This window comes from Haliotis cracherodii, unplaced genomic scaffold, assembly GCF_022045235.1.
Source record: "Haliotis cracherodii isolate W230 unplaced genomic scaffold, xgHalCrac1.p SCAF_22, whole genome shotgun sequence".
NCBI lineage: Eukaryota > Metazoa > Mollusca > Gastropoda > Lepetellida > Haliotidae > Haliotis > Haliotis cracherodii.
Genome location: NW_027266278.1, coordinates 4,231,633 through 4,255,510, shown reverse-complemented (window position 1 = coordinate 4,255,510; position 23,878 = coordinate 4,231,633). Strand labels below are relative to the sequence as shown.

Sequence of the window (23,878 nt, the reverse complement as noted above, 5' to 3'; positions counted from 1 at the left end):
ACTCTAATCTGCATCATATTACGACCCTTGGTTCGTCAGCACCATACCGGTGACTTTCACTTCTACGTCCAGGGGCGGTCGGGTAGCCTAGTGGTTAAAGCGTTCGCTCGTTACGCCGAAGACCCGGGTTCGATTCCCGATATGGTTACAATTAGTGAAGACCAGTTCTGGTGTCCCCCGCCGTGATATTGCTGGATTTTTTCTAAATGCGGCGTAAAACCATACTCACTCACTCACTCTGAATAATAATATAGTCTGGGTTGAATCTGTTAGCTTCAATCATTCAGAGAAGAGAGTGCATAAAGCCAATACCCTCTATCCCCAGAATATTGAAAGGCTGGTCCCTCACAACCATCAGGCCATCACCATGAGAGATCCGACAAGATAGTTGACCATATGTATATCAGTAGAGTAACGTGAAATGAGTTAGCTTCGAAAATGTTTTGGTTTTATCATGTTATGTCACTTGGAAAAAACTTAACTTAAGTATGGTTTTACGCCGCTTTTAGCAATATTCCAGCAATATCAGGGCGGGGGACACCAGAAATGGGCTTCACACATTGTACCCATGTGGGGAATCGAACCCGGATGTTCGGCGTGACGAGCGAAGGCTTTAACCACTAGACTACCCAACCGCCCCTATTATTCAGAACGATTTATTATTTTGGGTAAAACCTGAAATTGGGGGAATACCTGAAATTTTTGAAACGGTGTGATTGCAGTTGTGGCAGTTGACCGATTGTGACCTTGCAGGATGACCGTGCAAGTGTAGCTTCAGGGTCGGATTGTCTTCCTGTCGGCGTTATACTGCTTATTAGAACATTGAAACATTGGGTCAGCGAGGACAGTGAGTAAGCGAGTGTTGTTTTACGCCGCTTTTAGCAATATTCCAGCAATATCACGGCGATATGAACCCATGTCGAGAATGTTGTTTAACGCAGCACTAATCCAGCTATGTGACAGCTGTCTGTAAATAATCGAGTCTGGACCAGACGATCCACGCAAATGGGATACGATGACATGCATCAACCAAGTTAGCGAGCCTACCAACCGATCCCGTTAATCGCCTTTTACGGCAAGCATGCTGCACAGTGGGAGATGGGCGGAGTCAGGTGAGGTGAGGTGAAACGGGGTTTAACGTCGCGTCCACGATTATCGAACTTATATAGCGACGTGCATGTACGGGTATGTGTGTGTGTGTGTGTGTGTGTTGCTGCTTGTACTAGTCCGGACTGATGCCGATTTATGGTGCTAGCACACTGTGATACCATGCCGCAGTTTAACATGAATACCCCACTCAGACACAGTATACTGACTCCGAGCCGACCAGTCCTTGTTTTAGCCCCTTAATGCCGAGCGCCAGACAGAGTAACAACAAGTACCATCTTTTAACGTCTTTTGGTATGACGCGGCTGGGGATCGAACCCCGGACCTTCCGCTCTCCGGGCGGACGCTCTACCATTAGACCACGGAGGCGGTCGGGTGGAGTCAGGACATAGCAGGGCATGTATGTGAACGAACGAAACAATCAGTTTCTGATTGTTGACATCATCATACAATCCCCTCTCGGTAAGCACAACATGGTCACTCCTCTTGGTCTACCAGCCCTAAACATCCCGCTGGGAGCGACGTAACTGTTTACTAGGTTTCTGAGTCACAACCCACTGGTCACAGGCGTTAAAGTGTTCGTTCGTCACCGGAAGGTCCAGGTTCGACTCCCCACATGGGGAATGTGTGAAGCCCAAGGCTGGTGTCCACTGCCTCGCTGTTGCTGTAATATTGCTGGAATATAGCTGGAATATTGCTGGAATGTTACTGGAATATAGCTGTAATATTGCTGGAATACAGCTGGAATATTGCTGGAATATTGTTGTAATGTCGCTGGAATATTGCTGGAATATTGTTGTAATGTCGCTGGAATATTGCTGGAATATAGCTGGAAAATAGCTGGGATATTGCTGGAATATTGTTGTAATAGAGATGGAATATTGTTGGAATATTGTTGTAATAGAGATGGAATATTGCTGGAATATTGTTGTAATAGAGATGGAATATTGCTGGAATATTGTTGTAATAGAGATGGAATATTGCTGGAATACTGTTGGAAAATAGCTGGGATATTGCTGGAATACTGTTGGAATAGAGATGGAATATTGTTGGAATATTGTTGTAATAGAGATGGAATATTGCTGGAATATCGTTGTAATAGAGATGGAATATTGCTGGAATATTGTTGTAATAGAGATGGAATATTGCTGGAATATCGTTGTAATAGAGATGGAATATTGCTGGAATATTGTTGTAATAGAGATGGAATATTGCTGGAATATTGTTGTAATAGAGATGGAATATTGCTGGAATATCCTTGTAATATAGATGGAATATTGCTGGAATACTGTTGGAATATAGCTGGAATATTGCTGGAATACTGTTGGAATAGAGATGGAATATTGCTGGAATATCGTTGTAATAAAGATGGAATACTGCTGGAATAGAGATGGATTATTGCTGGAATATCGTTGAAATATAGCTGGAATATTGCTGGAATACTGCTGTAATAGAGATGGAATATTGCTGGAATATTGTTGTAATAGAGATGGAATATTGTTGGAATATCGTTGTAATGTTGCGTGAATATTGCTGGAATATAGCTGATTTATTGCTAGAATGTTGCTGGAGTATATCGTTTATTCACTGACGTCCACATTCAAACGTTTCTTTACTTTTTTTAAACATATACAGAAAACCATGTGTATTATTTTTTGTCTAAACAACATATAATACATAACACTATAGATCATACAACATACTCAAGTCAGTACCTATGGAGAGTTTAATGCCCTATGAAAACAAACAGGGAATAAAAAGGTCCCAGTGACAACAAATGAATATGTCGCACACATGTAGCGATAGATAACACGGACGACTATATATACGTTACTGTGTGCAAGAATGATTCAATTGGATATAGATAAAATATGCGACACGAGATAGTACATGAGTCGGATGTCGCAGCATGAAAGGTAGGACATCGTACAACCTTCACTACATCGTAGCTTATTACACAAACTGTGCACATTCATAGCAACAAACGAGAATGGTGTGTTTTTAACGCTGCTATAGCATGCACGTGCACCTGGCTTCATGTTTTCATTGATGATGTTTTTTATAAGCGAATTGCAAGCTAGCTTGACTGGTATGAGGTGAGGTGAAATTGGGTTTAACGTCGCGTCCAAGTATACTGACCCCGAGCCGACCAGTCCTTGTTTTAGCCCCTTAATGCCGAGCGCCAGACAGGGTAACAACAAGTACCATCTTTTAACGTCTTTTAGTATGACGCGGCCGGGGATCGAACCCCGGACCTTTCGCTCTCCGGGCGGACGCTCTACCACTAGACCACGGAGGCGGTTTGACTGGTATGAAATAACCAAGGCAGGTGCAGACAGGGTTGAGAAACACGTGAATAGTCAAAAGATTTCCTGATACTGTTTGGTGTTATATCATATTGGCCACGTGCATAAATATTTTCAAAGGCGGATAATAAGTATATTGTGAATCGAATATTTCAAAAACTATTTTTTTCAACGTGTGGCATTATTAAATACTTCGTTTACTAAATACCGGAACGCCAATGTTTCAAATTAATCTTAGAAACATTTTAGAGAATAAGAAGTATGCATTCTACCATTTTCACTTTTCCGCCTATATCTGGATTACCGGTACATACAAGCACTACAGCTGCAACATCGTTCTCTACTCCTACAAAATATGAAATGCCCTGTTTGTAACAGGGGCGGTCGGGTGGCCTATAGTGGTTAAAGCGTTCGCTCGTCACGCCGAAGATCCGGGTTCGATTCCCGACATGGGTGCAATGTGTGAAGCCCATTTCTGGTGTCCCCCGCCGTGATATTGCTGGAATACTGCTAAAAGCGGCGTAAAACCATACTCACTCACCTATCTGTTATGTTTGGGGTGTCAGCGTCATACCGTTCCAGTGGTACAGAGGTTGATCTGTTAATGCCCCAGCATTTCGAGCACGCCCGTAGCCGTTCTGAATCCGATCTTAACCTGTTCAACCTCGTTCTACCTCGTTCACAATACGTCCAAGCCAGTTCTAACTAATTCTTAACCCGACCAACTCGTTCGCAGTACGTCCTCATCTCGTCCCAGGTGCGTGTGTAATCGCGTCCTGGCCCGACTCCTATGGATACCGAGCGCGTTGTAGTCTTCATTCAAGTTCAGGGCTCCGAGCTGTACACATCATGCCTCCAAAGAGAAGTCGACCCGGTCGGTGTGCACACGTACTGAAATTTATGTCCGACTGCACCACGTCGTAACACGTCCCTAGTAGGTTCGAAGTACGGCAATTCCGTTCGTAATACGTCTTTCTCGTTGTGAATCCGACTAATTGCGGAACGGGATGGACGGGATAAAATTTCGAGCAGACTCAAAGTTCTAGAGCACCCTCCCCGTCCGAGCCCGTCCATGAAGTTCGTAAAAAGACCAGATAAGCTTTTGGTGTTGTGGGTATTTTACCCATGCATTTTAAAATCATTGGGTATCAGTAATTCTATCTGGGTATTCAAATTTCTGTTACCCACTAGTTTTTTCACATGTGGGTATTTAAGTTAAATATTTTAAAAACTCTATTCATTTAGTCCCTGCAAACTGGTGTTGTGTGGGTTCGAGAGCTTTATAGGACTAAACAATACCACGATGCTTCCACAAGGAAGTGTGACGGCAAATGATCATGATGTAACTGTCATCGTGGAATTGGTCAAGGTTGACGGAATGCCTGTTTATAATTTCAAAAAAAGTTGCTGATTTGCTAATCGAATACACAGGGTTACTTCACAATGTTTTGATGATACAGGTTTTATTTTTGTAGCGTATCTGTAATGTTCGTTGCGTATTTGATACGCTTGGATTTGATTTTACTGCGTATTTCTGCATTTCTGATGCGTATTTTACGCAGATACGCAGCTTATCTGGAGCTCTGAAAGACTGTCAATAGTTGCTACAACGTCCACTACGTTCATACACAGCTGGAGCCTAGTCGTCCTCGGTGCGACGCGGTCCGAGTACCGACCTTTCGCTCTCCGGGCAGACGCACTATCAAATACACCAAGGGGGCGGTCTCAACAACATCTGAATCCACTATCCCCTACGTGTATTTAATATCACGATATAATTCGTTTGATTACAATGCATGCATCTATACGATATCATCATTTACTAACGGCACAAAATCATCCGTGGTGAATGTATAGCCCTGCTTAGGTCTCACGTGTCTCACAGAGATCGGCCTTCCCCACGTGGCCGGACATATTTATCATCATCATCCAGCGCTGCTATCAATGTTATCGACTGTTACAGATTTTGTTTAAAAAAGTAACCCTGTCCGTTAACTAGGGCAGTGTCACCCAGGGTGAAGACTTGAACTGTCACACATGCTGACATTAAACGTGCTGCACAGGATGGACACTAGGGGCCGAATTAGGGGCAGTTACGTCACATTTACAGCTACGATGTCACGTGACAGTTGGGCGACATGACGGCGGTGTTTAGATAAGCTAGTCTGGACTCTGGACCAGACAATCCGGTGATTGACATCATGAGTATTGATCTATATTGATTTATATATTTTCATACACATTAGGAACTTTCTAAATATTGCAAACGCCTTCTACTCTGTGCAGTTCAACAATAATATCAATAGTATCATTGTGTTGCAATCGTCATCCATGTTCCCATTGTTGATACGTTTATTCAATATACTTTGAGCTAGCACGATAAATCGGCATCAGTCCGGACTAGTACAAGCAGCCACACAAACACACACACGTACATGCACGTCGCTATATAAGTGCAATAATCTAAATAAGGTTCATACTCTAGATGAAATACTAAACCCTCAAAATAAACTAGAAAACATCAAGGCCCTAGGCGTATTCCTAATCAAAACAGACCTAATTAAGCGCATCTAAAAACTAATTAATCTACCAATCCAAAATCCAATAAACATACAAACACCCACCTCGGCATTTATTCCAAATTTAAAAATTCCAAAAATTCCATATAATTAAGCAACCCCTAAAAGCCCCCTCTTGGGTTGCACACACCACTTTCGCCCTTTTTGGAATACACTAAATGGTCTGGCCAGGCCCGTGTGCGATATACGCTTCAGTCGGAAAGCGCACGTTAAATCTTCTTATATCAGTCAGTCAGTCAGGACGCGACGTTAAACCCCATTTCACCTCACTCACCATTGAAAAATTAGGGTGATGCATCATGAAATCTTAACCTGTAGTGCACTGAGTTCCAGTCCATCCCTGCTGACATCCCACAATGCACGTGCCGTTGCCAAGGTGACAGCTCTCATGTCTGCACGTGGTACATTTGTTACTGCATTCACGTCCATACTCCCAAGGCTGGCGGCCTGGCAGTGGTGAAGAAGAGTGAGTGAGACTATGGTTTAATGCCACGTTTAGCAATATTCCAGCAATGTCACGGCGGGGGACACCAGAAATGGGCTTCACACATTGTATCCATGTCGGGAATTCGAACCGGGGTTTTCGGCGTGACGAGAGAACGCTTTAACCACTAGGCTACCCGGCCGCCCCGGAGAAGATGAGAGGAGATTGGTTACATCATTTGGGAATTTAATTGTTGATTCATCATGGCGGATGTCACGTGTCATCAACGTCCGTGACGTCAGTTCTGGTACCAGTAAATCATGACTGATAATTTGCCTTGTGCTCGAACAAATATTAGTTCTCACAGATTAGGCTTCAGGACCCCGTCCTTAGCTCTAGCCTGTCCTAACCCCATACTAACGGACTTGTGCTAGTGTTGCGATCACTCTGTTGAACAAGTGAAAGACGAGGCCTTTCCAGGCTAATAGCACTCGCGATGAGGGTGTTAATACTGTCGTTTATGATAATTACATGATCAATCAGGCAAACTTTATATAGTTTGGAAAATATATTGACACTACACAACTGAATTCTACAAATCGTACACATGTGATGAAACTCACCCTTTAAACATTTATCTCCCATCCATCCGGGTACACATGTGCACGCGCCGTCAACGTGAAAACATCTACCGTTGACACAGTTGCTGCTGCAGTTGTTGCTGCAGTTCATGCTGTAGCTTCCTACTGGACATTCTACAACACGGAGGACTCAAGTCTGGTCTTACCCTATATACGAACAGGACCATTGAGACCACGAACCACCTGTAATATCAGCTGTGACATATGTAACCAATGGTCTACGATAGTCCACATAATGTATAATACACTTGAAAATTGGATTTGGGCAAAAGTATACACATGTTATTAAAACGTTACTAGGCTGGGAATAGTCGCCGAAACATTGCAAGCTGAAGGTTCAAAACACAGCTGTGATCCCCTCTTAAAATACATCACCATCTAATAACCATTTCTTGCTTGTTTCCTTATTTTTAGCAACAGTCAAACGCAGGTATACCGTGTGTACCATTACGGTCAAATCTAATTTTAGGTGTATACGTTCCTAGACCCGGGTTCGATTTCCGACATGGGTACAATGTGTGAAGCCCATTTTTGGTGTCCCCCGCCGTGATATTGCTGGAATATTGCTAAAAGCGGCGTAAAATCAAACTCACTCACTCACTCCTATGTCCGGCAGTGTATTTGCCGTAATCACTCGTATCTCGTGTGTGATTCTTTATATTTGTTACAGGTTTTACAAATGGCGAAGGTTTGGGTCGACAAGGATCCCGATTGCAGAACAAAACCAAAAAAGTAGAGTTACCTCCCCATGACACGTTTGTGTCAAAGTTCACTTCCTGTCGATGGACCGCGTGTTATATGAGTTTCGTGGCGTCGCTGCTATTGTATACATTACGCCATTGTCTGAGCATGGCGTTTGTGTGTATGGAAATAATACCCGTGGATGTATCGAACTGGACCGAGAGCAATGTCACAAATGTCACCAGTTTCACAGCGAACAATCGTACGTTACAGGGATTGGAGCATACTGAGGACAAGGTAGGTTGATCGACATGAAGTCGTAGGATAGGAAAACATAGATTGATGGAAGGCATCGAGCGATATTCAAAGACTGAAAGATCCAAAGTAACACATGACCTGAAGTCTTGCACTGACCGCCTCAGCGGCCTAGTGGTAGAGCGTCCGCCCGAAGACCGCCTCCTTGGTCTAGTGGTAGAGCGGCCGCCCGGAGCGCGGAAGGTCCGGGGTTCGATACCCAGCCGCGTCATAAAAGACGGCACTTGTTTGTTTGTCTGGCACTCGTCATTAACTGGTCGGCTCGGAGGCAGTATTCTGTGTCTGAGCGGGGTATTCATGTTATACTGAGGCATGGTATCTCGTGGGGCTAGCAATATGAAATCGGCATCAGTCCGTACTAGCACAAGCAGCCACACAAACACGTGCAAGTACGTGGCAATATAAGTGCAATAAACTTGGTCGCGACGTTAATCCCTATGTCACCTCACCTCACCTTCTTGCACAGAAAACCAATATGATAAATAGCTTTGTTTTTCTTAAAGACAATAGAGTGAATGTAGGCCCCAGAGGTCGTATGAAGCACCTCAGATTGGGGATCGGGTAGTCAGGGTCAGTCATGGCTCATTGTGTGTCATCGGGAATCGGTGCTATTAAAGATGCGGGTTCGAATTGTTCCTCAGCAACCCAACCCAACCCAACTCGTAAGAGGTGACTAACGAGATCGGATGGTCAGACTCGATGACTACTTTGATGCATGTTATCGTATCCCAGTCGCGTGGATTGATGCTCATGATGTCAATCCCTGGATTGTCTGGTACAGACTCGATTATTCACAGACACTCACCCCTCCCCCCGTCATATAGCTGGAACATTGCTGAGTGAAGCGTTAAACGACAAACAAACAAAAACAAAAAATAGCTTTATTGCTCTCAGCTACTGCTTTGCCCAGTCAAGATTATGTTCCCCTATCGATGAATGTTGTGTGCGAAAATACGACAAACCAATCAGAATGCGCGCCATGATTTCAAGTTCTTCGTCAAAGAGTCCCTCAGAAATATTTTTTGATTTTACATATGTCTTGCATCTAAAAATATACCCAAGACACAGTTAAATGTGTTCAATCATACTGTATAATTCCGCATGTCCCGATGTGCTTTAAATTGCATCTGAAATTTATATAATATATGGGGAAATATATGTGAACCATTGGGCAACGAGTTGACAATTATTTTAGGTATGCCTGTTTGCGCTAAGACGGAATCCGGTCGCAAAAATGGCCATGAGAGGGGCACGAGTCGCTATTCTGCTTGTCCCGGAATAAGACGAGTTGGTCACGAATGGCCTTAAACCATTATTATTACTCATGCTAAAACTAAAGACGTGTTCCATGGACAAACACAGTGGTGTATTCGTTCAGGTAAATCCGTCATTCATTAGGGAATTGACGAGATGGATTTAGTTAAGTAGCAGTGGAAAAGATAGTGAGTGAGTGAGTTTGGTTTTACGCCGCGTTTGGCAATATTCCAGCAATATCTCGGCGGGGGACACCAGAAATGGGCTTCACACATTGTACCCATGTGGGGAATCGAACCCGGATCTTCGGCATGACGAGCTAACGCTTTAACCACTAGGCTACCCGACCGCACTGGGAAAGATCTGAAGACGCAGTGGTGGGTGGATTCTAGTCAGACAGTCTTACATACAATTTCGGACTTTCGGTAATGACGGCATACCGTTTTAGGTATATGACGACATTGACATTTTCAGAGAGTCAACCCGTATGTGCCAGCCGAGTTGGAAGGGACACTTCTCGCCAGCTATTTCTACGGGTACCTGTTGACACCCCTGGTAGGAGGTACACTCGCCTCCAAGTTTGGGCCAAAGAGAGTGGTGGCTACATCTTTGACCGCAGCCTCCATAGCCACCTTGTTGATTCCATTGGCCCTCAGAACAAATATATATCTAGCCATTGCCATGCGGATCATCGTGGGAGTATCATCGGTGAGTATAAATAGTGTAAATGTATTCATTGGACTCACAGGCCTTAACTACAATTTTTAAGTCTAATATAATTGTAATAGACCGTGGTGAATTTACAGTATTTGTGGTAATTTGCCTTTTCCTGTTCCTAGGGGGCGTGGAGGGGGGTGGGGGTGGGGTGGGGTTTTGTGGGGTGTAGCCTAGTGGTAAAAGCGTTCGCTTGTCACGCCGAATACCCAGGTTCAATTCCCGCCGTGATATTGCTCAAATATTGCTAAAAGCGGCGTAAGGCCGTACTCACTCACTCAATATATTCCTGGGGACATACATTTTTCTTAATTTACATTATTTGTTTACTACCATGTTGTCAGTCACATGATTGTCTGGTCCGGACTCGATTATTTACAGACCGGCGTCATGTAGCTAGAATATTGCTGAGAGTGGCGATAAAAAAAACCCAAAAAACAAAAACAACGACAAAAAACAAACAAACAAACAAATGTTTACTGCCAAGGTGAGTGGGTGAGTGACTATATGCCTCCTTGAGCGGTATTTCAGTCATATCACGTGTGTCTGCTTTGTTGTGTGTGTCTGTGTGTCTCTGTTTGTGTCTGTGTGGGGTGGGGTGGGGTGGGGTGGGGTGGGGTGGGGATGAGTCAGCTGATAAGGGGGCGTGGCCCGAAATATACTTTATGTTTTCCACTGCTATTAAGAGCAGTGCACAAGATAACGTCAAATACAAAAATATCAGTCAGTAATAAATCTGGGATGAAAAATAATTTTACAGATATATGCATGTTTGTATGTACTTGATTCTGATAGGATGGCCAGTTGAGGTCTAAACATAGATACATATACCCTACATTTGTGTGCGAATTCAATGAGTTTTAAAATGACATAACACCAAACCATACAGTCCAAGTGCTTGAGATCATTCTGTTCCTTATTTAATATACAGTTATTGATGTTCACATAGCTCTTGTCACAGAAGGGGCGGTCGGGTAGCCTAGTGGTTAAAGCGTTCTCTCGTCACGCCGAAGACCCGGGTTCGATTCCCGACATGGGTACAATGTGTGAAGCCCATTTCTGGTGTCCCCCGCCGTGATATTGCTGGAATACTGCTAAAAGCGGCGTAAAACCATACTCACTCACTCACTCAATCTATATCTTTAAAAAGTGCTGCATCCGACCGTCGCTTTTTCCGTCGAAATGTTCGTTTTAATTCCTTGTTGTCAAGGTAACCACGTGGATCACGTGGTCTACCATAACATCTCCATAGGCAACGTCAGTGTCTCATATGATGGCGATCAGAAATATGGATTTCTAAACGAGACCCTGTTAGATACCGTTTTTGTTACAATGATTTCAACACTTATCTGACAAGCGATATCTGGTTAGATACAGAAGGAAGAGAATATATGGGGTCAACTTCTATACGTTCTTCTACGTTTCGGAGTATATGCTTACTCCTTCATCAGGTGAAAATCTGATGAAGAAGTAAGCATATACTCCGAAACGTTGTGTTCCTCATAATAAAGAAGTTGACATCCATATATTCTCTTCCTTATGTGTATCACTTCTAAATGCCATTTAAAGACGTGGTTAGATACGTTTTGAAGTACACGAGAACGGTATCTAACGGGGACGAGTGGAGTAATTTATTTATTACTCAATTAAACTTTGCTTATTATCTAAATCCAACACTGAAATAGACGTTGTTGTGATAAGAGTGGCGTATGAATACAACATTCTTAACTGATGATACCTAGCAAGGTGCAACCTGGAAATGTAGGGCGCAGTTTTCCCCCAAGATCGATTATAAGAAACAATAAGATGCCGATTAAAAAATCGTGTTCATAATAGCTTTTTATACACAGACCGCATCAAGTTAGAAACATTTGCATTCGAAGACCATGAAGATCCGGGGCATTCGTGACCAACTCGTCTTATTCCGGAACAAGCCGAATAGCGACTCGTGCCCCTCTCATGGCCATTTTTGCGACCGGGTTCCGTCTTAGCGCAAACCGGCATACCTAAAACAAATGTCAACTCGTTGCCTAATGGTTAACATATATTTCCCCATATATTATATATATTTCAGATGCAATTTAAAGGACATCGGGACATGCGGAATTATACAGTATAATTGAACACAGGTAACTGTGTCTTGGGTATATTTTTAGATGCAAGACATATGTAAAATCAAAAAATATTTCTGAGGGACTCTTTGACGAAGAACTTGAAATCATGCGCGCATTCTGATTGGTTTGTCGTATTTTCGCACATAACATTCATCGATAGGGGGACGAGTCTTCTTGCAGGTTACGGAAAGGGGCGAGTGGTGACGAATGGGGGACGAGTCTTCTTGCAGGTTACGGAAAGGGGCGAGTGGTGACGAATGAGGGGGACGAGTCTTCTTGCAGGTTACGGAAAGGGTCGAGTGGTGACGAATGGGGGACGAGTCTTCTTGCAGGTTACGGAAAGGGGCGAGTGGTGACGAATGGATCCGGGGTAGACCAGGTCTTCAACATTGCTGAGTGCGGAGTTAAACAACAAACAAACATTCAAGGGGAAACCTAGCTTCAAACTCTTCTTCATGTTGCTTTAGGCCCAAATCGTTAAAATTTTGCAAAATAATAATTCACAGCCAAATAAAAACTTCAAATTAATATGATTTACATCAAATTAATATGTGATCCTCATTTGAGAAATTGCTTTGTTTCTTCCAGGGCACCATCAATCCTTCACTCTATGTGATGTGGTCCTACTGGGCTCCCATAAATGAAAAGGCCCAACTGGCAGCTGTTACAAATTCAGGTTAGTCCGCATGTCATTGACAGAGATTAACTTAACATGTCTTGTGAACATTGCATTTTGAAGTCATGTCCTGTTTCATCGTAATATGGGATCTCAACACTGATCAAAATATTAGGAAACTCGTATTGATGTTTAGAGTTTAAGTGTGAATGTGTTACCGATTGTTTCGAAACTTAATTAGCAGACATTAAACAGTTTGGTGAAATATCTTTATCGTACCTCCATATCAGAATGATGAGATCTGATTGGTCAACGTGTTCTTAATGAAATACTGTGTAACCCGACTGGGAGGGTAATAAATTTATCAGCTGGGGAATAAATCTCTTATACCCCGCCAAGAGCACTACAGGCTGCACGTGCATTTCTGAGAGACAGAATACATCCGTTATACCCCGCTTCAAAGCAAAAAGCCGCACGCTTTTTCCGAGCCAATGGATGTCACGTGACATAGCTCAAACTAACCTCTGCTCAATCGAGCAGCTGTTTTCTGTCAATTTGGAATTTATTTGAATTATTTTACAATGTCATATTAAAACATGACGGTAAGATAAATTCGTTGAAGGAGGATCAATCGGGGTACATGGGGTTTTATGCGGCCCGGGGAATAAAACCTAATATCCCCATGTACCCCGCGTGATCCTGCTACGACTTAGAGTATATGTATGTCTATGTTCTCTGTGTAATATGTCTGTGTTCTAAATGTAATTAATGATTGACTGTGTATGTTTTCGGTTCAGTGAGGTATGAATCGAAAAACCGATGTGCAAGCTGTATTAATCAGCGTAGCGGATTTTCACAAAAGTTTGCACATCGGTTTTTCGATTCATACCTCTATGTGTATGTGTAATATGTCTGTGTCCTCTGTGTAATATGTATATGTTCTCTGCGTAATACATCTATGTTCTCTGTGTAGTATGTCTATGTTCTCTGTGTAATATGTCTGTGTCCTCTGTGTAATATGTCTGTGTTCTCTGTGTAATATGTATATGTTCTTTGTGTAATATGTATATGTTCTCTGCGTAATACATCTATGTTCTCTGTGTAGTATGTCTATGTTCTCTGTGTAATATGTCTGTGTCCTCTGTGTTCTCTGTGTAATATGTATATGTTCTCTGTGTAATATGTATATGTTCTCTGTATAATATGTATATGTTCTCTGTGTAATACGTCTATGTTCTCTGTGTAATATGCACATGTTCTCTGTGTAACCTGTCTGTGTCCTCTGTGTAATATGTCTATGCCTCTGTGTAATATGTATATGTTCTCTGTGTAATATGTATATGTTCTCTGCGTAATACATCTATGTTCTCTGTGTACTATGTCTATGTTCTCTGGGAATATGCCTGTGTCCTCTGTGTAATATGTATATGTTCTCTGTGTAATATGTTTATGTCCTCTGTGTAATATGTTTATGTCCTCTGTGTAATATGTCTATGTTCTCTGTATAATATGTATATGTTCTCTGTGTAATATGTTTATGTCCTCTGTGTAATATGTTTATGTTCTCTGTATAATATGTATATGTTCTCTGTGTAATATGTTTATGTCCTCTGTGTAATATGTTTATGTCCTCTGTGTAATATGTATATGTTCTCTGCGCAATACATCTATGTTCTCTGTGTAGTATGTCTATGTTCTCTGTGTAATATGCATGTGTCTTCTGTGTAATATGTCTGTGTTCTCTGTATAATATGTATATGTTCTCTGTGTAATACGTCTATGTTCTCTGTGTAATACGTCTATAGTATCTGTTTATGTTTGTATCTATATGTTAACTTTGTATGTCTGTGTTCTCTGTATAATATGTCTATGTTCTCAGTGTATGTTTGTATCTATATGTTATCTTAGTAATATGTCTATGTTCTCTGTGTAATATGTCTATGTTCTCTGTGTAATATGTATATGTTCTCTGTGTAATATGTATATGTTCTCTGTGTAATACGTCTATGTTCTCTGTGTAATATATCTATGGTCTCTGTTTATGTTTGTATCTATATGTTCTCTGTGTAATACGTCTATGTTCTCTGTGTAATACGTCTATAGTATCTGTTTATGTTTGTATCTATATGTTATCTTTGTATGTCTGTGTTCTCTGTATAATATGTCTACGTTCTCTGTGTAATATGTATATGTTCTCTGTGTAGTATGTCTATGTTCCCTGTGTAATATGTATATGTTCTCTGTGTAATATGTATATGTTCTCTGTGTAATATGTATATGTTCCCTGTGTAATATGTATATGTTCTCTGTGTAATATGTATATGTTCTCTGTGTAATACATCTATGGTCTCTGTGTAATACGTCTATGGTCTCTGTGTATGTTTGTATCTATATGTTATCTTTGTATTATGTCCGTGTTCCATGTGTCATTTATTACAATGTTTCGGTGTCCGGATTCTAATGAGGTCCGGTCTACCAGGGTTCTACTTTACTTGGTTCCCCCCAGTCTATGCCTTACATCACGGGTATCACATTATGCAATATTTCGATTTGTTGGAATATTTCGGCAAGCTGCTTCACACAACATTTCCTCATTTCATGGCCTGGTCTATATTCAGGTGTAAACATGGCCAGTATCTTAGTGACGGCGGTGTCGGCCTCGCTCTGTGAGATTAACGTGGACGAAGGGTGGCCCTCTGTGTTCTCTGTGTAATATGTATATGTTCTCTGTGTAATATGTATATGTTCTCTGTATAATATGTATATGTTCTCTGTGTTCTCTGTGTAATATGTATATGTTCTCTGTGTAATATGTATATGTTCTCTGTATAATATGTATATGTTCTCTGTGTAATACGTCTATGTTCTCTGTGTAATATGCACATGTTCTCTGTGTAACCTGTCTGTGTCCTCTGTGTAATATGTATATGTTCTCTGTGTAATATGTATATGTTCTCTGCGTAATACATCTATGTTCTCTGTGTACTATGTCTATGTTCTCTGGGAATATGCCTGTGTCCTCTGTGTAATATGTATATGTTCTCTGTGTAATATGTTTATGTCCTCTGTGTAATATGTTTATGTCCTCTGTGTAATATGTCTATGTTCTCTGTATAATATGTATATGTTCTCTGTGTAATATGTTTATGTCCTCTGTGTAATATGTCTATGTTCTCTGTGTAATATGTATATGTTCTCTGTGTAATATGTTTATGTCCTCTGTGTAATATGTATATGTTCTCTGCGCAATACATCTATGTTCTCTGTGTAGTATGTCTATGTTCTCTGTGTAATATGCATGTGTCTTCTGTGTAATATGTCTGTGTTCTCTGTATAATATGTATATGTTCTCTGTGTAATACGTCTATGTTCTCTGTGTAATACGTCTATAGTATCTGTTTATGTTTGTATCTATATGTTAACTTTGTATGTCTGTGTTCTCTGTATAATATGTCTATGTTCTCAGTGTATGTTTGTATCTATATGTTATCTTAGTAATATGTCTATGTTCTCTGTGTAATATGTATATGTTCTCTGTGTAATATGTATATGTTCTCTGTGTAATATGTATATGTTCTCTGTGTAATACGTCTATGTTCTCTGTGTAATATATCTATGGTCTCTGTTTATGTTTGTATCTATATGTTCTCTGTGTAATACGTCTATGTTCTCTGTGTAATACGTCTATAGTATCTGTTTATGTTTGTATCTATATGTTATCTTTGTATGTCTGTGTTCTCTGTATAATATGTCTACGTTCTCTGTGTAATATGTATATGTTCTCTGTGTAGTATGTCTATGTTCTCTGTGTAGTATGTCTATGTTCCCTGTGTAATATGTATATGTTCCCTGTGTAATATGTATATGTTCTCTGTGTAATATGTATATGTTCTCTGTGTAATACATCTATGGTCTCTGTGTAATACGTCTATGGTCTCTGTGTATGTTTGTATCTATATGTTATCTTTGTATTATGTCCGTGTTCCATGTGTCATTTATTACAATGTTTCGGTGTCCGGATTCTAATGAGGTCCGGTCTACCAGGGTTCTACTTTACTTGGTTCCCCCCAGTCTATGCCTTACATCACGGGTATCACATTATGCAATATTTCGATTTGTTGGAATATTTCGGCAAGCTGCTTCACACAACATTTCCTCATTTCATGGCCTGGTCTATATTCAGGTGTAAACATGGCCAGTATCTTAGTGACGGCGGTGTCGGCCTCGCTCTGTGAGATTAACGTGGACGAAGGGTGGCCCTTTATATTCTACGTCTATGGTGAGCACTGACATTATTTTGCATTTTAAGTCCAGGAATGTCGGTGGGTTCTTCAATTGATTGGGTGCGGTGGGGTAGCCTAGTGGTTGAAGCGTTCGTTCGTCACGCTGAAGACCCGGGTTCGATTCCCCACATGGGCTACAATGTGTGGAGCCCATTTCTGGTGTCCCCCGCCGTGATATTGCTGGAATATTGCTAAAAGCGGCGTAAAACCATACTCACTCACTTAACTGATTGACATGTAGTCGAATGTTAGCCGGCAGAAGGAATAGGAAGGGCAAACGTTTTCCGGATCACATAATGGTCCGGTATATTGACATCTACTGTAATATGGCACATCTCAAAGACTGTTGTATGAATTTATCAATGATTCTATAACATGTCTTATGTTAGTGTTTAATTCATTTGTTTATTGCCCGACATTGTTCTTATTACCTTAGTGGCGGTGGGGTAGCCTAGTGGTTAAAGCTTTCGCTCGTCACGCTGAAGACCCGGGTTCGATTCCCCAAATATGTGAAGCCAATTTCTGGTGTCCCCCGCCGTGATACTGCTGGAATATTGCTAAAAGCGGTGTAAAACCATACTCACTCAGTGTTATTACCTCCATATTGAAGTATGATACTATGACCTTAATCCTGCCAGGTGGGGCTGGTGTTGTATGGCTTTTCTTCTGGTGTTTCCTCGTCTACGACTCGCCTGAGATCCACCCAAGGATAGAGGAGAAAGAAAAAGAAATTATTTACTTCAAGAAAACTACGAAATGCACGTCGGTTAAGGTGATTACATAATGTATATGTTCCAGCTGATGATGCTGAGGTAGCATCGCCCTTTGCGTGGTAGGTTGTGATAGACACACTTCCGGGTGAAACGGCTGCATGACTCTCCTGCACTAAGACGTAGCGGCCATTTTGCGTCATCCCAAGCAGGGCACGTAAAAATAACCCATGTATAATTGTGATACGTTATCTTACCCATATATATTGATAATTATTGTTGAGACTGTACATTTAACGCGTATCTAACCGCTGGGTAGCCCATATCAACAGCAAAACCAAAATATCACAGCCATTCCCAGTCACTCAGTCATTGACTAACGGGATCGGGTGGTCAGGCTCGCTGTCATTACATCCCAATTGCGGTGGGGTACCATTGTGGTTAAAGCCTTCGCTCGTTACGCTGAAGACCCGGGTTCTATTCCCCACATGGGTACAATGTGTGAAGCTCATCTCTGGTGTCCCCCGCCGTGGTTTTATGAGAATATTGCTAAAAGCGGCGTAAAACCATACTCACTCACTCCCAATTGCGTTGATCGATGCTCATGAATTTAATCACTGGATTGTCTGGTCCAAATTCGATTATTTACAGACCGGCGTCACATAGCTGAAATATTGCTGAATCCGGCGTTAAAGAACAAACACTCTGTCACTCTCTCTATCTGTGCACAGCAATTCATTGTCGAAACTGTCCTGATTTGGCATTGATCGCATGTCCGCCAGTATCAGAATGCTGACGATTCTCACCATATCTGCTGCAGCCGCCGTGGATGAAGATCTTCAAGTCTCCCCCCTTCTGGGCGTTGCTGACAGCTCACATCTCCCAGACGTGGATCGAGACGACCATCACCACCTTCATCCCCATGTACATGAACGACGTCCTCGAGTTCAAGATAGAAGAGGTCAGAGGCCATCTCGCGACCATGTACACATGGTTGATTAATGGTTGCGTCAACATAGGTCAAGATTTACTTCAATTAAATATAGACCGCCTCCGTGGTCTTGTGGGAGAGCGTCCGCCCGGAGAGCGGAAGGTCCGGGGTTCGATACCCGGCCACGTCATACCAAAAGACGTTAAAAGATGGTACTTGTTGTTACCCTGTCTGGCGCTCGGCATTAAGGGGCTTAAACAAGGACTGGTCGGCTCGGAGTCAGTATACTGTGTCTGAGTGGGATATTCATGTTAAACTGCGGCATGGTATCTCAGTCAGCTAGCACTATAAATCGGCATTAGTCCGGACTAGTACAAGCAGCCACACAAACACACACACGTACATGCACTTCGCTATATAAGTGCAATAATCTTGGACGCGACGTTAAACCCCATTTCATCTCACCTCACCTCAATTAAATATTTTCAAACATTTTAAAAAATAAGACAAGTAAGCTCTTAGTGCTTATATCTGTCAAGTTAAATAGATTTGGAACTGATATCACAGTAATGGTTATCAGGTATGTTTATATGATACAAAATTATGCAATACGAGAATTGGATATATACTGAGGGACAAAAGAAAGTATACCGGGTTTGTTTTTTATGTAATTGATTATGAACGGTTGTTACATTTGATTGTGTCTATGTAACCATCACTCATTCCTGCAACAGTTTGAAAAACGTAACCTGTAGCTGGAAAATTTTGTGTAAAAAGAAAAGGGTTCAAGGAAGACTTGGGTAACACATGAATTTGCAACTTCATGACCCCTATCATGTTTGAAATCTAATTATGTTCTAAAAAATGTCTAAGATACCCATCAGCTGTTTTGTATTATGCGAATTAGATTTAAAGTTTGAAATGAAATTACATTTAAAATAATATAATCATTTAGAAGTATTCTTTGAGTGCTGACCAAGCGCCAGTACAGTTCACTTTTTTAATATAATATCGCCAACTTAAGATATTTTCAATTGGAAATAAAAAATATATGATAAAATCAAGTGAGGAGAATAGTTTTCATTGTCTTTCATTTCATACCAAATTCAGGAATGGTGAATAGGAAGCTATCATTAACTATTAGTTATATTCCGTGGAACTAATAACCTTAAAATGGACATTGGCGAGACCCAAGCCAATCAAGAAGTAAGAAAACGGAATCGCCAGTGACACTTTCTGGAAATAAAGTCTCCAATATCCGTGACCCTTTGGGTAAAGTTATTCTGTTCTAAACTGTGTGTTTCAGAATGGCTTATTATCTTCACTGCCGTTCCTCGGGCGGTTTCTTGGTGGCATCGCCACCGCCTACCTCGCAGATATGATGCAGGCAAAGGCGGTCATGTCAACAACGTACACACGAAAAATGTTCCAGACAGTTGGTAAATAGGTCTATACAAAACTTGGCTGATACAACCAAACACGTATTAAGAATACGAATAAGTGAGTGAGTGAGTGAGCGAGTGAGCGAGTATGGTTTAACGCCGCTTTTGAACAGTATTCCAGTTATATCGCGGCGTGTCAGCTTAATGTGGGATGAAAGCCCAAAATGATGCAGGTCTCAGACGTTTACCACTTCGGTGAAACCCACCAGCACGGGTAGGGTGCTGACAAACCTAGAAACATAATCGGGGCGAACCGGGATTCGAACTCACAATCATAGGTTTCAAGGGACGTAACTCTGCACAGCGAATCACCGCGCCTTAGACGACTGGGCCATCCGTTCCCCCGTTGACACTTGAGATGCAAACAGTAGCTCAGAATACATATCCACTGAATTTTCTGGAGTAAGCCAGAGCGTTTGGTTTTACGCCGTTTTTATCTATATTCCAACAATATCACGGCGGGGAACGCCAGAAATGGGCTTCCCATAATGTACCCATTTAAAGAATCGAACCTGGGCCTTCGCCATGCAGGCCAAAGCTTTAACCATTTGGCTACTGTTTTTTATGCCCGGGTATATGTTTAAATCATATATAAGGTATAGCTTATGTTGTATTTCAGGATCCGTTATTCCAGCGTCGTTGCTGATTGGCGTGAGTTATTTGAGCGCCGACCAGAGGATGCTAGCTGTGGGGTTATTGACGTTAACGATGACGGTCAACTCGACAACAATAGCTTCCTTCAGAGTTAACCATCTTGACATCGCCCCAAGGTAGAAAACCAGCCGAAAACTCGTTGAGCAGATTTGTCTTCCTTTGTCGTGTCAGGATCCGCTTCTTGTGGTTCACTCAAATAATGATTTTTCGTCTATCAGCAACATACCGCCCGTAAAGATCTTAGTTAGAACCGGTATTCAGCAAGCCATGCTTGTCGTAAGAGGCGACAAACGGGATCGGGTCGTCAGGCTAGTTGACTTTATCATCGTATCCAATTGTGTAGATCGGTGCCAATGATGTCAATCACTTGATTGTCTGGCCCAGACTCGATTTGGTCTAATGTCTAGTGGTAGAGCGTCCGCACGGAGAGCGGAAGGTCCGGGGTTCAATCCCCGGCCGCGTCATACCAAAAGACGTTAAAAGATGGTACTTGTTGTTACCCTGTCTGGCGCTCAGGATTAAGGGGCTAAAACAAGGACTGGTCGGCTCGGAGTCAGTATACTGTGTCTGAGTGGGGTATTCATGTTAAACTGCGGCATGGTATATCAGCGAGCTAGCACTATAAATCGGCATCAGTCCGGACTAGTACAAGCAGCCACACACATCCACACATGTTTATGCACGTCGCTATATAAGTGCAATAATCTTGGTCGCGACGTTAAACCCCATTTCACCTCACCTCACATCTTTGTTTCGTCACTAGATACTCCGGTCAAATAATGGGCTTCACACAGACGTTTGCAATCATCGGCGGAATCACCAGCCCTCTCGTTACCGGAGCTATCACTATAGATGTGAGTAGCACATATCAATGGAAAACCCAAAACGTCACAGCCATTCTCAATCACTCAGTCACTGACTAACGGGATCGGGTGGTCAGGTCCGGTGTCTTGGTTGATGCATGTCATCGTATCCCAATTGCGTGGATCGATCATGATGTCAATCCATTGACTGTCAGGTCCAGACTCGATTATTTACAGACCGCCGTCATATAGCTGTGATGTTGCTGAGTGCGGCGTTAAACAACAAATTAAACCATAACACCATTCAACACACTGCAATGTCTCAAGTCCACTTTGTAAACACTAAGGTATGTTCGATATCATGCAGATGGGACCGCCTCCGTGGTCTAGTGGTGGAGTGTCCGCCCGGAGAGAGGAAGGTCCGGGTTTCGATCCCCGGCCGCGTCATACCAAAAGACGTTTAAAGATGGTACTTGTTGTTACTCTGTCTGGCGCTCGGCATTTAGGGGCTAAAACAAGGACTGGTCGGCTCGGAGTCAGTATACTGTATCTGTGTCAGTATACTCCGGCATGGTATCTCAGTGAGCTAGCACTATAAATCGGCATCAGTCCGGACTAGTACAAGCAGCCACACACACACACACACACGTACATGTACGTCGTTATATAAGTGCAATAATCTTGGACGCGACGTTAAACCCCATTTCATCTCACCTCACCTCATGCAGACGGGTTTCATTCCTTCAAATAGTTATGGAATGTTTGCTATCAAAGGCTATTATCTCTTCCTTGAACACACTCTAACCTATGGGGGTTCTGGTGGGCCAGACATCTGAGGCGCCACAATTCGTTGTGCAGAGTTGCGTCCCTTGGTTACGCCAGAAACCTATGATTGTGGGTTCAGTTCGCCCTGATTATGTTTCTAGGTTTGTCAGCACCATACCCGTGCCCGTGGGTTTCACCAATGTGGTAAACGGGTCAGATCTGTATCAGTTCGGGTTGTCCTCACGCATTAAGCTGTCACATCGTGATATAGCTGGAATATTGTTCAAAGCGTCGCTAAAACACACACTCACCTACTGTAACCTAAAGTCTTGCAGTTCAACCTATTGCGCCGTTCAGTTGTAGTGAGTACGTATGTATGTTTTCTGAGGACAACGATATGTATTTTTTAAGATTCGTTTTCCACACATCTTTTAGAAGAATCCTTAACACATTTATTAAACCTGCTTTTTTTACACAAGACACGATGTCGGACATTTCCTGTTTCAGGAGGTCAAGATGGCCTGTGAGATGGATGGTTACTGTGAAGAATAGGTCTTCAGCAACACATGCTTGCCGTAAAAGGCGACTATGCTTATCGTACAAGGCGACTAACGGTATCGGGTGGTCAGGGTCGCTGACTTGGTTGATGCATGTCATCGATCCCAATTGCGTGGATCGATGCTCATGACATTAATCACTGGATTGTCTGGTCCAGACTCGATTATTTACAGACCGCCGTCATATAGCTGGAATATTGCTGAGTGCGGCGTTAAACAACAAACCAACCAACCATCTATTTAACTCTTTACATGTTCTGCAGGGGACTAGGAAACAGTGGCAGATCGTGTTCATCATCACCGCCACCATTGTCCTCTTCGCCAACATTGTGTTTGTCGTGTTCGGGAGTGGACGAGAACAAGACTGGGCCAAGTTCAAGGACGCCACCATCGACATTCCACAGATGCCGCAACAGAATAACTCCACCTCTGGGAATGGAGAACAACAGAATGTGAATTCTGTTTCCGTTATACATATACAGGGTGGGGGCCCATGTGATTATGTGTATGACGTTAAAATGGATACACTGGACGAGGAGTTGGGTGAGGTCAACACAGCATTTGATGGAGATGATTCAGGAACTGGTCAGTCAGAGAACGGGTCGGACGACAACACGGAAAGCACGAGAATGTAAGGTCGGAAAGATATAAGTTGACGATCGTGCTGGAAACTCGGAGAAACGTGTCTGACTAATTGTGAAGGCATGAGTGACAGGACACTTAGGGCATTGACGTTTCTGCAGCATCTGTAGCCTCCCGGACCGTCATCGATGCAAACGAGGATGTAGAACTACATGTACTCTTCATTATCGATACGGTACAAATCATGAACTAATTGCGATTATTCTAGATTCCTTGCTCACTTAGCTCCAAGTAAGCGTACTTTATGTCACCGGAAGTGATCTATTAATAGTGAGTGACTGAGTATGGGTTTACGCCGCTTTTAGCAATATTCCAGCAATATGACGGCGGGGGACACCAG

At 42.3% G+C, this 23,878-nt stretch overlaps 2 protein-coding genes across 2 annotated transcripts in view; one reads left to right on the top strand and one right to left on the bottom strand.

Moving 5' to 3' along the window:
• The window catches only part of LOC139471263 (uncharacterized), an 18,276-nt gene extending 14,233 nt beyond the window's left edge, over positions 1-4,043 (bottom strand). Inside the window, exon 1 of the transcript XR_011653827.1 lies at positions 3,955-4,043. The gene's annotated coding sequence lies outside the window, so the exon portion shown is untranslated. The remainder of the gene's footprint in view (positions 1-3,954) is intronic.
• Positions 2,936-23,878, top strand: LOC139471264 (sialin-like). The gene is made up of 11 exons (XM_071253563.1): positions 2,936-3,023; positions 7,728-8,035; positions 9,782-10,015; positions 12,724-12,811; positions 16,935-17,030; positions 17,673-17,806; positions 18,565-18,705; positions 19,982-20,114; positions 20,737-20,887; positions 21,535-21,625; positions 23,160-23,878. Exons 1-11 carry the CDS (start codon positions 3,017-3,019, stop codon positions 23,529-23,531), a joined length of 1,755 nt encoding a protein of 584 aa, XP_071109664.1. The 5' UTR covers positions 2,936-3,016; the 3' UTR covers positions 23,532-23,878.